Raw genomic sequence first — 19,723 nt, 5'->3', positions numbered from 1 at the left:
CCGCCAAGCGTGCTTCCCCCGCAAGCGCCCATGCGCCATGTGCCCGGGGCCACGCCAGCCCCGAGCACCTGGCGGGAGCATTGAAATGCCCCCGCGGGCGCCATGTTGGGGACCACGGTTCTAGAGAATGCACATTTAGTCATTCTTCAGTCCAGCAGAGGAAGATCTAATGTGATCCAATGCCTGGAAGTTGAAGCAAGACAAATTCAGACTGGGAATCAGTGAGGGCAGTTAACTATTGGAACAATTTACCCAGCGTTGTTGTGGACTCTTTTGGCCTTGGATCTATGAATTGGAATGCAGGTGCCTAACTCCCATGGGACTAAGTAAGTAACGTGGCCAAGGACACACAGGCTACGTCTAGACTGGCATGATTTTCCGCAAATGCTTTTAATGGAAAAGTTTTTCCATTAAAAGCATTTGCGGAAAAGAGCGTCTAGATTGGCACGGACGCTTTTCCGCAAAAGCACTTTTTGCAGAAAAGCGTCCGTGCCAATCTAGACGCACTTTTGCGCAAAAAAGCCCCAATCGCCATTTTCGCAATCGGGGCTTTTTTGCGCAAAACAAATCTGAGCTGTCTACACTGGCCCTTTTGCACAAACGCTTTGCGCAAAAGGGACTTTTGCCCGAATGGGAGCAGCATAGTACTTATGCAAGAAGAACTGATTCTGTACATTACAAAGTCAGTGTTCTTGTGGAAATTCAAGCGGCCAGTGTAGACAGCTGGCAAGTTTTTCCACAAAAGCAGCTGCTTTTGCAGAAAATCTTGCCAGTCTAGACACAGCCACAATGCACTGAACACAGATTTCCCAGGTCCTAGATTACAGAATAGAATTTCCAGGCTCCCACCTAGGCCTTGCCTGGGAATAGTTAACTTTGGGGTGTGTCCCATTCACCAGCCTGCATTTCCTTCCTTAGACTGAGACGGGCAGAGCTATGTCGTGATTGCCTGGGGGATCGGGAGCTGGAATGGGAAGTGAGGTGCTTAACCCTGTGTAGTGTTCCTCAGGATGCTGTCACAGGAAGTGCAATGGGAGGGCTCTATTGTGCTCAGCAGAGCTTTAGTTTCAATTTTATGCTGCTGAACCGGAAGCTGCTTCCTGGTTTCTCTCTCCCCATGATGGCCCCGCCGTTTGCTTAGGGCTGTGTCTGTGGGGCTGGGATGGAGAAAACAGGTGACAGCAGCTCCTCCCTGCTGGAGACCCTGGACGAGCTGGGGGAGAAGGATCTCAAGAGATTCAAGCACAAGCTGAGAAGGATCCAGCTGAAGGAGGGCTATCAAGCCATCCCCTGGAGCCGGCTAGAGAAAGGGGACCAGGTGGATGTTACTGACCTGCTGATCAGGCACTGCGGGGAGCCCTACGGGGTGGAGGTGGCTGTGCAGGTGCTGAGAGACATCCATCACAGAGACCTGGCGGAGAAGCTCAGTGAGGCTGTTCCAGCCGGTAAGGCATAAAGCAGCGAGAGCAGATACAACCTGCAAGAGATTGAGGTGGGGAGAAACTTGCTGGACTAATAAATCTGTTCCCTCTCTCAGCGGCTGCTTCCTGTCGCCTCGGTGCCTGAGCCCAGCCAGAAACAGCCCCTGGCTGGAAGTTCTTGAACGGCCTGGATGGCTGACGCCTTTAGATATGTGGCCTTTGCTCCCTGCAATAATTCAGCTCTTCAGACAGCGGGGCAGGCTCGCTGACAGAGGGGGGCAAAGGGGCAATTGCCCCAGAGCCCAGAGATTCAAAGGGGCCCAGGGCTATAGTCGTCACAGTATCTGGGCTCTGTACGGCTCTGAGGGCGAGGGGGAAGGGGAGGGACACACCACAGTCAGGGCAGAGCTAAAGGCTGACTGCCCTCAGCCCTGCCCTATTCACCTGAGACCTTGGCCCTTTCAGGGTGTGGAACACCCTCCCTCCCCCCCTCCCCACACACACACATACATACACACACCTCTTACCCCACGGGCCCGCACTAGCTGTCGGCCCCTCTGCGGCGGGGAATCTGGATGTGTCACAGGAGGCTGCACTACCTGCCCTGTGTGGTGAGACACTAAAACACGCTTCTGCTGGGATCCGCTACCTGGCAGCCCCAGTCCCATGTCCAGAGTGTGAAAGGTGTGGCACTAAACCAGGTGAGTGTAGCTGTAGTCCCCTCGGTCCCAAGGCATCAGAGAGACAAGGCAGGTGAGGTAATAGCTGGAGAAGATCCCTGTGCAGCTCGAAAGCTTGTCTCTCTCACCAACAGACAATTCAATCAAAGATCTGTCCTCACCCGCCTTGTCTCTCCAAAACTGTCAGTGAAGCCGCAGCCTTTATGTATTTCACTAGGATCAAAAGTACGGCAGCCATAGATCGGGCAGTTAGCCACGCATGGCTACATCTTAGGTATCTTGTTCGTTTGCAGGCATCCCCCAAAATGGCTGATAAAGTCTTGCCACGGCTCCTCATTTTCTTGTTTGCATTTTGTTGACATTTTCCTGGGAATTTTCCGGTTTATGTAAAAACTGGTAAAAGCTGAACAGGCCAGGCCAGCAGGAGAGGGGAGGGAGGAAGGGAGCAGATCGCGATCTCAGGTGCGAAGCGGGGGGTGAAGGTAGGGTGGGTGTCTGAATACCTCCCAGCACAATAGGGTATGGGATGGAGTCTGAAACCATTTCTCACTCATGACTCAATTTCACAGCTGGTGGTTTCCTTTTAATACGTTTCACATAGTCACACACACACAGCTGTGTGCATAGTTACATGGATGATGGATGGTTACACAGAGCGTGCACACACTCACACTGAGCACCCACACACACACAAACACTGCAGCTAGAGATCATCGAGTCCAGTCTCCTGCCCTCAAGGCAGGACCAAGTACTGTCTAGACCATCCCTGATAGACATTTATCTAACCTACTCTTAAATATCTCCAGAGATGGAGACATTGTCTGCATGCATGCACACACACTGACTGAACATAGACACACAACATTGCATGTACATCCACTGATCACATGCACACACCAGCGTGCCGTGATCACATTTGCTCACCCACATACTGCACATGCGTGCGCGCACACAGACTAACTGCACATACACATGACTGTCCACACACAAGAATGTGCTGACTGCACGGAGACACATTGCACATACACATGCATGCACTGATAGAATGTACACACATACACATGCCCAGACTCTAACTTTACACCCACACACAGAGTGCATGCATACACATGGACCACACACACATAGAAATGGAAATTCGAAGTAAGGTCAAAATCTCCATTTCTCAGATCAAATAAAGAAACCATGCTATGTGCATGATTCTTTTTTTAAAGCCCCAAAAATGCCCTGTTTATTCTATGAAACACACCAAGGCTGTGTCTACACTGGCCACTTATTCTGGAAAATCAGCCGCTTTTCCGGAATAACTTGCCAGCTGTCTACACTGGCCCCTTGAATTTCCGGAAAAACACTGACGATCTAAAGTAAAATCATCAGTGCTTTTCCAGAAAAACTATGCTGCTCCCATTCGGGCAAAAGTCCTTTTCCGGAAAACTGTTCCGGAAAAGGGCCAGTGTAGACAGCAGAGATTTCTTTTCCGCAAAAAAGCCCCGATCGCGAAAATGGCAATCGGGGCTTTTTTGCGGAAAAGTGCGTCTAGATTGGCCACGGACGCTTTTCCGCAAAAGTGCTTTTCCAGAAAAGCATCCTGCCAATGTAGACGCGCGTTTTCCGAAAATGCTTATAGTGGAAAAGTTTTCCGTTATAAGCATTTCCGGAAAATCATGCCAGTGTAGACGTAGCCCAAGTGTTAGATAAGGCGGGGGGCTCTCAAACTTCATTGCACTGGGACCCCCTTCTGACAACCACTATTTCTCCACAACCCCAGGAGGGAGAACTGAAGCCTGAGCCCCACAACCCAAGCTGTGAGGGGGCAAAACCAAAGGGCTATAGCTCTACTTGGGGGGGCCTGTAACCTGAGCCCCAACATCCCTTGGGCTTGGCTTCAGACCCGGACAATGGAGCTCGGGCTTGGACTTGGAGCCCTGGGCCCCAGCAAGTTTAAAGCCAGCCCTGGTAACCCCATTAAAATCAGGTCACGACCCACTTTGGGGTCCCACAGTTTGGGGAGGGTTGGTGCAGATGGACTCACAACCGGCTCCTTTCCGACCGGCCCAGACTGAGCACCGTCACCAACCTCGCCTTGTGCATTCCTGTTTGCACCCTGAGGCCGGAGTTTGCGCAACACCCCAGGCCTTTGGGAAGGGGGCGGGAGTGGGTCAGTGACCGAGCGCCGCTCATTTGGACTCCCTCTCGTTTTCCCTGCTAGAGCTTTTCACCCAGAAGCAGAACTCAGACCAGCCACCGGCCCCGGAACGGGGGGAGGAAGTTGCTTTTACTCCAGAACAGGAATCAGAGACTCCGCGACATCCAGAACCGGAGGAGAGAGACGTGTCCCAAGGTAGTTGCTCTTTCAAGTTTGTCTCTACAAAGGATACAGCCCAGGAAAGACACACAACTGTGTCCCCTGTACTCCACGCCCGGGGGAGAGCCCCGTTCACTGCCAGGGGAAGGACACTCAGCCGTGCACTCCTGTGATGTGCACATGAACTGCAGTAGCCTCAGATTTAGCTGCATTATGAAGTAACCTGCTGGTACGGGCTGAGGGATCAGGGGTGTCTGAGACTGGTAGGGAGGGAGATGAGAAGAGAATCAGCCCGATCTGTGCATGGGTGTGGGGATTCTGAGGTAAACTGAGGTAGAGTGGGCTCGCCGGCCAATAATACAATGGTGATCAGGAGGAGGTGGGAGAGGATACATCCTTATGTGGAGGAGAAGAAGGCAAGGTCCTAACAGGGAACTGAAGAGGAAGTCTGGCTTCAGCTTATAACAAAAGAATGGCCATCCTGGGTTGGACCAACCTAGCTAGCTAGTATCTTATCTTCCAACATTAGCCAGTGCCAGGTGCTTCAGAGACAGGAACTTAATGGGTCTATCATAGAATTATAGAACTGGAAGGAACCTCTAGAGGTCATCAAGTCCAATCCTCTACACGCATGGCAGGACCAAGCACCATCTAGACCATCCCTACCAGGTGTGCATCTAACCTGCTCTTAAAAATCTCCAGGGACGGAGATTCCACAACCTCCCTAGGCAATTTATTCCAGTGTTTCAACACCCTGACAGGAAGTTTTTCCTCATGTCCAACCTAAACCTCCCTTGCTGCAGTTTAAGCCCATTTCTATTTGTCTTGTAATAATTTTTCTCACTCTTCCTTGTAACTTTTTAGGTACAGGCAGTCCCCAGTTTACATGGATCCGACTTGCATCGGATCCCTACTTACAAACGGGGTGAGGCAACCCCACACTAGCTGCGCCCCCCCCCCCCCCCCAGCAGACCGCCAAGACGCGCCGCGGTCCCGCCGCCCACGTCCTCCGCGGCGAGAAAAGCCGCTCCACGTCTCCCTGGTCTGCTGGCTCCCCCCCCCCCCCCAGCAGACCAGGGAGACGCGGAACGGCTTTTCTCAGCAGACACCTCAGCTTGAGAATAAAGGACTGAGGGAAGTGAGGTGTGGGAGAATAAAACTGAGCTCTGGAGAAATGTTTGGCTAGAGTTTCCCCTACAATATGTACCAGTTCCGACTTACATACAAATTCAACTTAAGAACAAACCTACAGTCCCTATCTTGTACGTAACCCAGGGACTGCCTGTACTTAAACTGTTATCATGCCCCCTCTCAAGTCTTCTCTTTTCCAGACTAAACAAACCCAGTTCTTTCAGTCTTCCATCATGTTTTCTAGATCTTCAATCATTGTTGTTGCTCTTCTCTGGATTTTCTCTAATTTGTCCACATCTTTCCTGAAGAGTAGCGCCCAGAACAGGACACAGTACCCTAGCAGAGGCCTAATCAGTACAGAGTAGAATGGGCGAATCACTTCCTGGGACTTGCTCACATCACTCCTGTTAATGCATCCCAGAATCATGTTTGTTTTGGGGTATTTTTGTTTATTTTTGGTTTCAAGTTGTGGTGGGAGAGGACTAGGTTGGATATTAGGAAAAACTATTTCCCTAGGAGGGTGATGAAGCACTGGAATGGGTTCCCTAGGGAAGTAGTGGAATCTCCATCCCTAGGGGTGTTTAAGTCTCAGCTTGACAAAGCCCTGGCTGGGTTGAATTAATTAGGATTGGTCCTGCCTTGGGCAAGGGGCTGGACTTAATGGCCTTCTAAGGTCTCTTCCAGCTCTATGGTTCTATGGTTATATCAAGGGAGCCAGAGGAGAAGAATTGTAATTTGACTTGTAATTGGGAGTAATTGGGGCATGGTGAAAGGGGGAACATTTAATATTAGGGGATGATAGACAGGGGTAACAGGGCAGAGTTAAGGTTAGAGGAGGGTGGAACGGGTAAGGGTCAGAGTTAAGGTCGGAAATGGTAGCGGCCGGTGTTAAACTTGCAGGGGCAGATATTTGGGAATTGTCACAGTAAAGGTTGGAGGAGGCTAGACGTGGATAAATGTCATGTTATTTTTTTTCTTCTGCAGAGAGAAAACAAGCCACGCAGCTGGTTCTGAAGAAGCTGAACTTGGAGAAACACAGAAGCGAGCAGCTTACACTGAGGGATCTCCAAAAGATTAGCCCAGAAAGCCTAGAGATCCTGGCTCCTATTACATTAGGGGATTTACCATGGCATTTCCTGAGGAAAATCATAGCTCTGAATGGGACCGCCAGAAACACAAGGCTTGTGCACGGGGCACCTGGTGATCAAGAACCCAGTGAGGAGCTGGAAGTACACGCTGATTGCAATAATGTTTCTCTGAGTCACATGGACAGCGCCAATTCTCTGCACCCCCTGGACGTTCTCTGCGCCGTGCTGCTTTGCTCTGACAGTTTCCTGCAGCAGGAGATCCTGTCCAGAATGTCCATGTGCCAGTTTGCCCTGCCTCTGCTGCTGCCCCCCCTCGACTCCCCCAGGCACACCCTGCTGCTGTGGGCCATGCGGGACATTGTGAGGAGGTGGCGGCCGCACTCCCTGGCACAGAGCCGAGGGTTCAGGGAGGAGAGCCTGGTGCTCACCCAAATGCCAACCGTCTCCTTTGTGCGGCTGGGCAGCTGCCGCTTCTCCAAGTCCCAGCTCCTCAACGAGGTTCTCAGCCCCGCCCAGCAGCACCACGACTTCTTTGTGCATCGGGACATGGAGTCTGGGAACGTCCGGCGGGAAATCGCCGACGGGCTGGTCGAGATTGCCTGGTACTTCCCTGCCGGGCAAGAGAATTTGGATCTTTTCCCCGAGCCCGTTGCGGTTACAAACCTGCGCGGGGACATTGAGTCGCACTGGCTGCAGTTCAGCTTTTTAACACAAGTTTCTTCAGCGGTGTTCATCATCACTGAGAGCGTCGGTGAGCGAGAATACGCCCTGTTGTCATCTCTGCAGGGATCTGCCATTCCGTACTACTTCATCTTTAACTGCAAGCTCGAGAACCCCGAGGAGACCCTGGGCTTCCTTTGTAAACTGGAGTCCGCGCTGAAACTAGACAAACCCCGTGTGCTGATGAGACAGAACTCCCTCAGCCTTGCGCAATTTGTGGAGAAGCTGCAATCCACCGTTGGAAACCTCCTGGAGTCCTCTCCCAGGAGAGCCTCGATAGCCGACATGGCGGCCACAGCACGAGAGCTGGGCATCCGGGTGGATGAGGATGGCGAGGGATGCCACAATGCGAGCCAATGGGCGGCAGGAATCACAGCGGAAATAGAGGACGTGGCAAAGTACAAGAGGGAATCCTTGAGACTTCCAGAGGGTATGGCCAAAGCAGAGGAAGAGCAAAGAGATCCTGCCCCTGAGCTCCGGGCATCTCAGCAAAGAGAGGAATGGCTGGACTGGGACACCCTGCAGGGTGAATGTGAACTCACCGAGGGGATGGTCAAGTTTACTGCTGGGCTGGGGAAACTCTCTCCGGTGGAAACTCACTACTTCCTGAAGTGGATGAAATACCGGCTGGGTCACGTCGCTCAGGGGACTCCCTCCAGACGGACTGACTATGCTGAGAACTCTCATGCTGGAAGAGATGATCCCCCACACAGAACAGAACGGCATGAACCAATGTCCTCCAGTTCCTTAGGGGTGGAGCATTTCCTGCGCGGGGTGGGGCGGTTCTATGAAGCTGAATGCGCAATGGTGAAGGGAGGAAAAAAGCTAAAAACCCAAAGAAAATACACCCATCTCCCAGGCATCGCTGCTGAGCTGATGCTGGAAGGGTTTCCCTTGGAGCTGATGGATGGAGATGCCGCCAACATCCCGCTGCAGTGGGTGACCGATGTTCTGACTGAGCTCCATGCCAAGCTGGGGGCAAGGTCCAGGATGCTGGTTCTATCAGTGCTGGGCGGGCAGGGCACTGGGAAATCCACCCTCCTCAACACCATGTTCGGCCTGCAGTTCGCAGTGAGCAGCGGCCGATGTACACGAGGAGCCTTCATGTCGCTCCTCCAAGTGGCAGAGACCTGTCAGCCGGTCCTGGGCTGTGACTGCCTCCTGGTGATCGACACAGAAGGCTTGAAAGCCCCCGAACTGGCCAAGCTGGAGGACAGTTACCAACACCACAACGAGCTGGCCATGCTGGTGGTTGGACTGAGCGACATCGTCATCGTTAACATGGCCATGGAGAACGCCACCGACATGCAGGACGTTCTGCAAATCGTGCTAGATACATTTCTGAAAATGGGGATCGTCAGGGAACATCCAAACTGCCAATTTGTCCATCAGAACGTCAGTGATGTGTCTGGGTGTGAACCCCACATGGGAGATTGGTATTCATTCCTGCAGCCGCCGGAGGAAATGACTCTAGCCGCAGCTTCTACAGAAAAAGGAATCAGAGAAATGAAATGTCCTGATATTATATATCATGATCCAGAGAAACATAGTTGGTACATCCCTGGTTTTTGGTGTGGAGTCCCTCCCATGGCTCCAGTGAATATCAGATACAGTCAGAGTGTGTTTGAGCTAAAGAAATACCTGATTGAATGCATGAGAAGATCCTCATCTAACAGACCCCTTAAGGACGTTCCCCAGTTGAATGAGTGGGTAAGGAGTTTGTGGAATGCTATCAAACATTCCAATTCTACCTTCAGCTTGAGAAATAACTTTGTGGCTCACACGTACAACCAGCTGACTACCAAGTATGCTGAATGGGAATGGGATTTCCGCAAGGAGATGCATCTTTGGGTGTCTGAGCAAGAAACTTTTATCCAGAATCAGCCTCGAGCTGAACTAGATCTTCTGCCTTTAAGTAGGTTCAAACATGAGGCTCAGCAGAAATTGCAGCACGAAGAACAGAGGCTCTTGGATGCTTTGCAAAAATACATTGACAGTGGAGCTGAGAATTTGCTCCTGACAGGGAAGTACCGGGAAGATTTCATCAGGAGCACCAATGGCCTCACAAAAGAACTCAAACGGTATTCATTCAGCAAGTGTAAAGAAGCGCTTGACTGCCAAAACACCCCAGAGATATTGGCCCACCAGATCCAAGCCATGAACATGCAGACAATGCAAAGGAACACAGACAGATTGTCGGCACACTGCAGGAAAAGAGAATGTGAAATAGATTGTAAGGCTTTCGAATTAGATGAAACTTTGGCTGAGTTCTTATTCAGTCATGTGCAGAAGATCCAAACCATGGTGTTCCAGCAAACCAATGACCTAAATAACGAAGGGGTTGCAGGCAATCCAAAGCTACAGCAAAGAGGAAGCCGGTTGAATTGTTGTGCTAGCACCGTCCGAATGAAAAAGGAGCATTTAGACTTTTTAATGTGGACCGAACACATGAGAGAAGTGTCCACCAACCATCACGGGCAGAAAGCAGAACTTGTAATGACCTCGCTGGACAATGGCAGGACTGGCAGAGATGAAGAAGTCGCATTCATGACTGACTACATTGAAATCTTCCAGAGAGAATTGCCAGGCATGATCAACGAGAGACTTCCACAGGCTGGAGAAACTGTTTCTAGCATGTATTTAGACACTGACCGTGAGGATCACATTTGGGAGGAGGGGACACGTGTGTTTCAGAAGAGTCATGAAGATACCATCAAAGGCAAAGGCCCTCCACAACAAAGCGAGAAGCAGAAGCCTCCGTATCTCTCCCCATTTAGAACGCCGTCATTGGAAAAGGATGCCTTTCAAAAGGAGATCCAGATGTTCTGTGAGGAGTGTCTGAGGCCAGCCCTCATGGATTATGTTCATAGGATGCTGGGTATAAACATAGTGGGCAATTTTCTCAACAGTGCACAGGCGACAGGCTACCGCAATCGGAGCATCTTCCAATTTTGGTTGCTGAGCAGACTCTTGGAGGAGATGAACTTTGATTGCTACGTGAAATACATTAATAACTATGAAGCGTTTGCCAAAACCTGGATATGGACACACCTGTTAGATCACTACAAAGAGACGAGAGGCTTGGTGGATCTGCAGAAAGAGCTTCTGTCCACGGTAATAAAGAAAATCAGGGATGCTCTGGAGAACTCCAAGACTCAGGTTGACATTTCAGGAAGCTTTTTCAAATCTTTGCAAAGAGATCTTGTAATATCTAGGGACAGTTTAGCCAGAATCCAGCTTATTAACCCAACAAATCCCAACCAATTTCCCACTGCTGTCCAAGCTTTCCTGTCCACATTTGAGCAAACAATCTTAGCCCAATTTGAAGACTTGGATGTTGAGTCTAAGCTCTCCATCCTGCCTCTGAAGCCCCAGGAAGAGATTTTTAAGCGTGTATTTGGCTGTGGGTACTGCTGCCCATTCTGTAAAGTCCCATGTGAAGCAGGAGGCATGGATCACAAAATGCATTTTGCATCAGTCCACCGGCCTCAGGGGCTCATAAAACCCAAGAGAGTCTTCTCACCCTGTTTGGAAAAGGAACCAAAAATTGATTCTTCTCCGTGCTCTTCTGGATGGCTTATCAAAGATTCCCATGTCCACAGAAGTCACTGTTTTTGTGAAGATGAAGTCTTGGGCTATCCTTCTCCAGCTGATCCGAGCTACAAAAATTCCAACTATTGGAAGTTTGTTTTCAAGGAGTTCAACCAACAGTTTGCTCGAGAGTACGGAACTAAACCTGCCGATCTGCCCAGGGACTGGGCTAACATAACCCAAGGGCAGGCACTGGAAAGCTTAGAGGAAGCTTTTAAAGGGGCAATCTCAGTGCCAGGTCAAAACTGGCTCCGGATTGTGCAAAAGAAACCCAAGGTGTTTCCATGATACGTGTTCAACACAGTTCTAATGGAAACAGTTTTCTTTTCGATACAGTACATCTTGTGCAGCTAACACTAAATCATTAGCTACCTCTAGTGATTGGAGCCATTGTAGACATCTGTGAATCTGCTCCTGCCTTTAAGTTGCATGGGACCGAATTTGATTCCCCAGTTTTCGTTTTCTTTTGGAATACTGATGTATTTAATTTTTGTTATTTATTTGCATTGCTGTAGCATTTAGACGCTTTAATCGCAGACCATGGACCTGAGGTGCACACAGAACAAGAAGGCAGTCCCTTGAACTCTTTAATTCACACACTGAGAAAATTCTCTCTTCAAATGGGTGTCAGAGTTAAAATCTGTGTGCTTAAGGGATGATTGGTGTGTAGTATCCACACACATCCTCCCTTTGGAGGCAGGCCGGGGTTGTGATACCACTGTGGTTACAGTCTAGAGGTGACTGTCTTTAGGCTGAAAGCATCATGGTCCACAGGCCAGAGTCAATATGACAGGCCTCGGGTACGGGGCTGTGCAACCTAATGGCCAGAGTCCATACAACTGTTGTGTTCAGGGGCGTGGTTTAACAACTAGTCCATATAACTGCCCTCAGGGTATCAGAGCTCTTCAGTCCAGTAACTGGAGTTAACACAACAGCCTTCAGGGTCAGGGCAGCATGGCCTAGTGGCCAGAGACAGAAAAGTGAGCCATCGTGCAGGGGTGGGAAGCAGCCAGGGTAGGGGGAACCCAGCCTCCCTTTCCACCAGTCCCAGCCCATGGCTCTATCAATGACAGGTGTAGTCACCACCCAGTCACCAAAGAATCCTACAGCAACATGCTTAGCTTGCTCGGATGGGAGACACCTCCCCGGGCCACTTCTTCCCATCTCTCCTGAGAGACGGGTCCCGACATGGCTGTGGTCTCTGGGTTCCCTGGCAGGGGTCACTCCGTGGAAGTCTGATTGCTGGCCGGTGGTTGACAGAAGGCAGCAGCTCTCCAGCTGGTCACTGGGTTCTCTGGTTCCCACAGTCAGTGGGTATAGAGGCTTCTGGCCTTGCACTGCCACCAAGTATCCGCTTTCCTTGGCAGTCAGCCTAGAACGAGATGAGCTGCTCCCTTTTATAATGAGAGTCTGAGGGGCGGGACATTGGTTGCCCATAATGTGGGGTTAACACTTTCTTGCCCAGGGCAGCGTATGCACATATCACAGTGATCCAGTTGTTAAGGTGCTAACTTGAGAGACTTGGGGGTCAATTCCCTGCTCTGACACAGGCTTCCTTGGGACAGTCACTTACCTTCTCTGTGCCTCGGTTTCCCTAACTGTGCAATGAAGAGAATAGCTCTGCCCCGCCTCACTGGAGGGGATATGAGAAAAGATACATAGGATCGTGGGGACTCAGATACTACAGTAAAGGGGATCTGTACACATGGCGTGTTCCTCATGACCACACCAGGGCAGCTGGAGAAGTAAGAATGATGCTCTGCTGCAGAAACTCAAAGATGAGGTGGATCTATATGGCTGGCCAAAGCTGACCAGCCCCCTCTCAAGGGACAGGAGGTTTTCTGTATCAGAAGGTCTCAAGATACTTTCACTGTGTAACAACTTGTTTCCCTTGTTTAATTTGAGGTGTGCCTGTTGAAAAGAGGCTTGATTGTGTTATGAGATGGGGTTGCCATTTTGTTTGGTTATGACAATGCGTCTGCCATGCTGGGCAGGGCTCTTACTCCTCCCAGAGGAGGAGAAGGTGGGAAGTTTAGACAGAGTGGGAAGGAGAAGGTGGGAGTGGCTAGGGGCTCTCATTCTCACTTCAGGCTCTCTAGATTGCTTCTTGGAGAGAGTGGGGCCGTGGCAGCCCCGCCCTGAGGCAAGCCGTCTTTCTCTCTCTCTCCGAAAGGGCACGGTAGCATCAGCCTGAGGCAACTGCTGAGGAGTGGGAGCGGGACAGCTTGGTGTTTGCTGTTTTACTGGGGAGTCCACATGGATTTATTCTGGTTAAGTCGAGCTCACCCGCACACAAAACAGCGCAAAAGGGGATCGGGTGGAGGCTAGTTAGGGAATCCGGATCCGCTTCTGTTCCAGTCAACTTCCATCATCATCATCTCAGGGGCGATCGCTGGCAACCCAGGCAAGCCACGAGGTAAGGTAGAAAGGTAGAAAGCTCCCAGGTCTCCATTGTACTTACCTGTGTGTTTAATCTGTGGTCGTTCTAGCCCTACATTTTCATCCTCCCTTCCCTTCTCCCCTCGGTTCCTTGTATTCATCCATCTCCTTCCCCTAGTAAACAGAGTTTGGTTCAGCGTCTGGAGTGGCTCATTTTATTTACTCAGTCAGCTCAGAGAGATGAGCTCAAAGAGGGAACCTTGGAAGGAGACCTGTGCAACTCCTCATGGGTACGTCTACGCTGCACTCTAAAATCGAAATAAGAGACGCAATTTGCACTATGTCTACACAGCACCAAATTTCAAAATAAAGCATTATTTCAAGGCATTCCTTATTCCTTGTGGAACGAGGTTTACAGGAATGTTGAAATAGCACGTCCGTTATTTAGAAAATTATTTCAAAATAGTGGACACGTTCGTTGGATGTGGGGTAGCTATTTCGGGATACCAGAACTACTGTCTAGATGTATCCTATCAGTCTTCCGGTCAGAACTTTGGCCTCCTCCTTTGCACCTGTGGTGACTCACTCTGTCCTTCAGGGTTGTGTTTATAGAGTCATGGACATTCAGCATCACCGGACTTTGGATCAAGCCTGGAGCACACAATCCAGTCAGTGCAGGAAGCAGGCCTCGCACCATAAGAACTAGTGACCAGTGATGGGGGTGGCTAGCATTGAATGCTGGGAATTATTATATCCACAGGCTGCAGCTCTCTGATTGGACCAGGGTTGAATCTGGTGAATGATGAAGTGGGAGCTGACATCGCGCTGAGCTGATGCGGCCGATTAGAGCACACGTAGAGGATCGATCACAGTCAGTGGGCTGTCTTGAGCTGTTCTCTATGTGGAGCATTTTTAATTGACGCTCCCTGGCTCTCCTAGAGCAGTTGGTTCTTTTCTGGTGATGGGGGCAGTTGTCTGAGACGTGATACTGCCCAAGGCTGTGGTCGCACTGGTCATGGCCATCGGAGATTGAAATGGCAAGTTTGCAGGGGACTGGACTAGGTGACCTGTCAAGGTGGGTCCCTTCTAGTCCTGTTTCCATGATTCTACAGGGAGTTTAACAGCATTACATTTTAGTATTTGTCAGTGCACCTCTTAAGTCCCACCTCTGCCCTCATTCACTCCACAGAACCAGCAGAACCATTCTATGACCGGAGGGATGCAATCAGATCACTCTTACCCCAGTGTAAATTTGGAGTAAAATCCAACGGGCTTAATCTAGGTTTAAGTATTGGCAGTCTGGATCCCGTGATGGCCTCTCTCAGGGTATGTCTACACTACCCTCCTATTTCGAAATAGGAGGGTAATGTAGGCATACCGCACTTGCAAGTGAAGCCCGGGATTTGAATTTCCCGGGCTTCATTTGCATAAGCGGGGAGATGCCATTTTTAAATCCCCGCTGGTTCGAACCCCGTGCAGCGCGGCTACACGCGGCACGAACTAGGTAGTTCGAACTAGGCTTCCTAGTTCAAACTACCGTTACTCCTCATTCCACGAGTAAATAAAATAATGGGTCCTCATTCCACGAGGAGTAACAGTAGTTCGAACTAGGAAGCTGGTTCGAACCAGCCGGGATTTAAAAATGGCGGCGCCCGGCTTATGCAAATGAAGCCTGGGAAATTCAAATCCCGGGCTTCATTTGCAAGTGCGGTATGCCTACATTACCCTCCTATTTCAAAATAGGAGGGTAGTGTAGACATACCCCCCGGGGTTGGTTGGGAAACATGACCAAGTGGCCAGGCCACAGCTCTGACCAGCACGAGGTTGTTAGTACAGGAGTCTGGGCCCTCCCACTCCACCAGACTCTGGCTTCAAACCATTTGGGGCTACCAGTGGTCTGGCAACCAAGAATACTGGACATTACCCTGCCTGGGCCACCTCTCCACCACCCCTAAGTCCAAGGTTATTCATGGCTAGGACAGAACAAAGCAAGACAATAAAAAGGGATTGCCAGTGTCCAGGGTCCCTATGAGGAGAAGGGAATACTGCCCTTTCTGATTGTTTCTGGGGTGGGTTCTCCCTTCCCTTTTGGGGCAGTAGTTAGAGATTCAGCCTTCCCTCTGCTCTGCGCAGGCTGCAGGTCTGCTCGCTGCCAGATCTGCCCGCAAAGGAGCCGTTTTCCTGTCTTAATCCCTCCACCAGATGGAGCCTTTGCTACAGGAATGGCAGGGCCCAAAATAATCCAAATTAACCCCTTCTTAGGAGGAGTCGGAAATACCTCGTCATCATCCCCAGTCTGCCTTGTCTGCAAGCAGACTCCATATCTTTCATTCCTTCCTTCCGACCCCTCTAAGGCACATTTTAGGGCACCCGTCACCACGAGATCTAGGTCCAGGAGCTCAGATCCTCAATGCTCGATGAAGTGATATCTTTGAGGTTTGGCATCCAGGGATACGTTCGGTGATGCACATTTATATAACACACTTGGGGTGTGTACACTGCGCACTAGGCCCAGGATCTGACTCAGGTTGAGCCCAAATCCACACACAAATCTGTCCGAGTCAGGTCAGCAAGAACTCAGGACACTGCAGGGAGTAGATGTAGGAGCCCAAGTCCTGCTGAGACTCAGGTCCAGGCCAGGTCAGTCTGCAGTGTGGACACTGGTCTAGCTGCAGACCCAACTCAGAAGATCGCACAGTGTGGATGCGTCGGAGGTGCTGTGAGACTTGGGTCCAGCACCCATAAACCCAGGTTTTCACTGCTGGGTGGATGCTCCAGGGCAGACTTGGAAACACTATTTGACCTCCCCACAGCTGGTCCAGGTCAGCCAACTTGGGTTCAGGCTGTGGGGCTTACGATGCAGCGTAGACATATCCTTATAGTGCAGCTGGCTCCTGAGAGGATAAGAACCTACTGCTACTACCAGCTGAAGGAGCTACTCCTCAAAATCCAACAGCTAAGCAGCACAGGAGGTGCCATGAACTTCCAGCTTGTGCCAAGGTAGGAATATAGGGGTGATGGAACTGCCAGGTATGGAAATTCAGACAGATTGGTGTTACAATTGTGAGTCTCTAAGGCTGTGTCTAAACTACACCCTTGTGTTGGCAGAGGGATGTAGATTAGGCACGGGTTTTTTGCACAAAATGGACCCGTCTACACTGCTTTTTTTGCGCAAAAACCTCTTCCGCAAAAAGCATCAGAAGAAAATGCAAATGAAGCATGAGAAGTTGCTAATTAGCACTTCATGTGCATTGCCTCTTCCACAAAAACGAAACAGTGTAGACGAGCCCTGAGGTCCCCATGACTGAGAGGAGAGCGCCCCCTGCTGAGCCCCCCATCCCTGCCGCACAGCACCTCCTAGCGCCGCCATGAGGCATGGGAGTCAGCCCTGACCGTGAGGTGAGAGTGCCCCCGGCTGAGGCCCTGCCCCGCTCCCTGCAGCGCAGCGCCCCCTAGTGCCGCCCTGGGGACTGCAATGCCTGCCATGGGAGAGCGCCCCCTATCACTGTGGGGGCATTGAGGACTGGATTAGGCGTGTAGGGGAACCGCCCCCACCCTGCTCCCTGCAACACAGCGCCCCCTAGTGCCTGATTCCAAGCAATTCCACTACCCGCTCCCTTTATGGCCTGACCCTGGCCTGCCCAGTCCTGCTCGGCTCAGGAGAATGGTGCTGAAAGAGCCGCATCAGCAGGCTCAGCCCAGCCAACCCTAGGGCGAGCTACTGGCACCCTGCTGAGTCGATTCCCACACCAGCATGCTGGGTCCGGAAGTGGGTGCGGGGTGGACGGTAGCCAGTTGGACTCAGGGGCCATCAATCACGCCAGCAGCTGGGTATTTGAACAGGAAGGAGCCCTCGATAAGGCCACTCCCTGCTGGATCGCGTGGTACAGCTCGACTGCCCTGCGGCTCTGTGTCCAGGTATGTAACGATGCCTCAGGGCCTTTTCCCTTTCTCTTGTACATGCCCTGGCAGCCCCGCCCTTATCTCAGTGCCCGGGTGGTGAGGCTTTGTCTGCCACCAGCCCCTGGGGTATCCATCACCAGCAGTCAGCACACTGCCTGGCAAGCTGTGCACTGTGCAATACAGGGGACAGCATGGCCGTCTACTATATAACCCTAAATGCAGCGCGGCTGGCTGGCTCAGGGGCAGGATAGGGAGCTTTCCTCCTCTAGGGGGCGCTGGCTCCAGTCCAGGTAGGGCCTGGCTAGTGTAGGGGACCAGGGAATGGGATACGGGGCCTTTCCTGTCTCAGGAACATCATCCCCAGGCCAGGGGGACTGGCTGGCTCAGGGGGAGGGAATGGGACACAGACGCTTTTTTTCTGAGTGTGGCAGGGCGGCTGCCCCACACTGGCTGGGGAGGGAGGTCAAAGCAGGCAGGAGGGGTCCTGCGCCAAGCCCTGGCCAATTAGTGAGAGGCTTTTAAGTAGCCTATCAGAAGGAAACTTGCTGGGGCAGCCCTGCATATAAGGAGCTGCTGGGCAGAGAGAGGCAGCTGCGTCCTGACGGGGAGGGTGCGGACTCCGTTCCTGGAGAAGCACGACACGGCACCTCCAGGGGAGCTGCAGTTTGATACCTGACATGCAGTAGCGGAGGCAAACAACCTGCCTGGTCTGAAGACGTAGATTGACCAACTCCTGGCTGGGATTATACCCCAGCCTTGCCTGGGAGAGCAGGGCCTGGACTGCATGACCCAGGGCGCCCCTTCCAGGCCTGTGTTCTTAGCTAGTGGTGCCATCTTGTCGTAAGCACTTCAGGCATGTCTATGCTGCATTGCAGAGCTGGATCCGTGGGAGCCAGGCCTGGGGACTCGGTGTTTCCAAGCACTCGAGTGTCCATGTACTTAAAAGTACTGCATGCAATCTTTTCCGGGGGGGGGGGGGGGGGAGGAGGCAAAACGTCACATTTACATATAGAGCAATCAACACTTATCATCTGCATGTGACATGCCCCACTCACACACACTCCGTCGTCTTGTTACCAATAGTTGCTCCCTGTAACAGCACTGGCCCCGTGAGTTAGATGGGGCAGGGGTGGAGCCTGGCTCCTGCTGATCTGGATCGATGCTCCCACATTGACAAGATGAAACCCCCGGGTCCCCTGCAAGATGCCTTAGATTGATAATAGTTCCACTATCATGCAGATCTACTCCAGTCAGTCCTCAATGCATATGCATCACCTGTGAGAGTCATTATATGCATGTGCAGTTTCCCCTCTGTGGCGCCCTCTTCCCTGTGGCGTCTCAATGCTGCCACATTCCCCTCCAAAGAGGGGCCTTCCAAAAGCAGCACTTGCTGCTGACTCCCAAGGCGTCCGTCCATAGGTCCAGACTTCTTTCCAGGAGCCCACTTTACAGGCCCCATTGTTCTTCTTTGTTCTTGGATCTGGTTTCCACCCCGCCCCAGCCATTGCAAATGCCCAGAGGTGTTTCTCTTCCACGCCTCATCCATTCACACCTCAGTCACTCCACAGGGCGATCAATTAAGCACAAAGGGGAAAGACATTCTCTTTCCCTTACTTATTTTCAGGGACTATTCTACAAGATACAAAGCCTCTCTGTAAAAAGACGTAATAGGATGCTATGTAAAAGGACTTCTAAAAGAACTTGATACAAAATTAAAAACGTCAATGAAAAAATAGTTAATACAAGTATCAGCGGGGTAGCCGGGTTAGTCTGAATCTGCATAAAAGAGGAGTCCTGTGGCTCCTTATGGACTAACAGATTTATTGGAGCATAATATTGGTCTTTTCCCACAAAAGCTTATGCTCCAATAAATTGGTTAATGCAAAATGCAGGACAATGTAGCACTTTAAAGACTAACAAGATGGTTTATTAGATGATGAGCTTTCGTGGGCCAGACCCACTTCCTCAGATCAAATAGTGGAAGAAAGTAGTCACAACCTACTACTTTCTTCCACTATTTGATCTGAGGAAGTGGGTCTGGCCCACGAAAGCTCATCATCTAATAAACCATCTTGTTAGTCTTTAAAGTGTTACATTGTCCTGCATTTTGCTTCAACTACCCCAGACTAACACGGCTACATTTCTATCACTTGGTTAATGCAGGGATTTATGATTAATACAGAGATGTGTCTATATCCACACTGCATAGTTAACTCAAGTTTATCATTGCTTGCCTCGGGTCTCACAGCCACATTAACACGTCCATACTGTGCTGTGCATACCCTCTGACGCAGGTCTGGCTCGGCCTGCATCCGCACTGCATGCTGGCAGAACCTGAACCCGAGTTACAGGGGAACTCTGGCTCTGACCCACTGTTCTAGCAGGGTCCTAGGATCTGGGTCCGGAGTGGCTGCTGACCTGAGTCACACTGATGTATGTATGTGTGTGAACGGAAAGGAGGGCCGGGGCTCGAAGCTGAGCCAGAGACCGGTCGTGGTGCGCCGT

The 19,723-nt window shown here is 51.1% G+C and overlaps 1 protein-coding gene and 1 long non-coding RNA gene across 4 annotated transcripts in view; one reads left to right on the top strand and one right to left on the bottom strand.

Moving 5' to 3' along the window:
* Positions 1-1,162: 1,162 nt before the first annotated feature.
* LOC102462462 (interferon-induced very large GTPase 1-like) lies at positions 1,163-14,613 on the top strand. Of its 2 annotated transcripts, XR_012903742.1 has the most exons (4): positions 1,163-1,445; positions 4,311-4,442; positions 6,522-12,966; positions 12,999-14,613. XR_012903742.1 is itself a non-coding variant. In XM_014569917.3 (3 exons), exons 1-3 carry the CDS (start codon positions 1,163-1,165, stop codon positions 11,222-11,224), a joined length of 5,118 nt encoding a protein of 1,705 aa, XP_014425403.3. In that variant the 3' UTR covers positions 11,225-14,613. The 2 variants fall into 2 exon arrangements, 1 of the variants encoding a protein (XP_014425403.3); XM_014569917.3 differs by having other exon boundaries at positions 6,522-14,613.
* Positions 1,349-19,723, bottom strand: part of LOC142829383 (uncharacterized) — a 37,164-nt gene continuing 18,789 nt past the window's right edge. For both annotated transcript variants that reach the window (XR_012903768.1, XR_012903769.1), the window contains exon 3: positions 1,349-1,477. This is a non-coding gene — a long non-coding RNA (uncharacterized LOC142829383). The remainder of the gene's footprint in view (positions 1,478-19,723) is intronic.

The sequence above is a fragment of the Pelodiscus sinensis genome, chromosome 4 (genome assembly GCF_049634645.1).
Source record: "Pelodiscus sinensis isolate JC-2024 chromosome 4, ASM4963464v1, whole genome shotgun sequence".
Classification (NCBI taxonomy): Eukaryota; Metazoa; Chordata; order Testudines; family Trionychidae; genus Pelodiscus; species Pelodiscus sinensis.
Note: the sequence above shows the minus strand (reverse complement) of the source record. Positions and strands in the feature narration are given on the sequence as shown.

Coding starts and splice junctions, on each gene's coding strand:
- LOC102462462 (XM_014569917.3), top strand. CDS start 1,163: ATGGAGAAAACAGGTGACAGCAGCTCCTCCCTGCTGGAGACCCTGGAC. Junction 1,446..4,310: donor CAGTGAGGCTGTTCCAGCCG/GTAAGGCATAAA, acceptor TTTCCCTGCTAG/AGCTTTTCACCCAGAAGCAG. Junction 4,443..6,521: donor GGAGAGAGACGTGTCCCAAG/GTAGTTGCTCTT, acceptor TTTCTTCTGCAG/AGAGAAAACAAGCCACGCAG.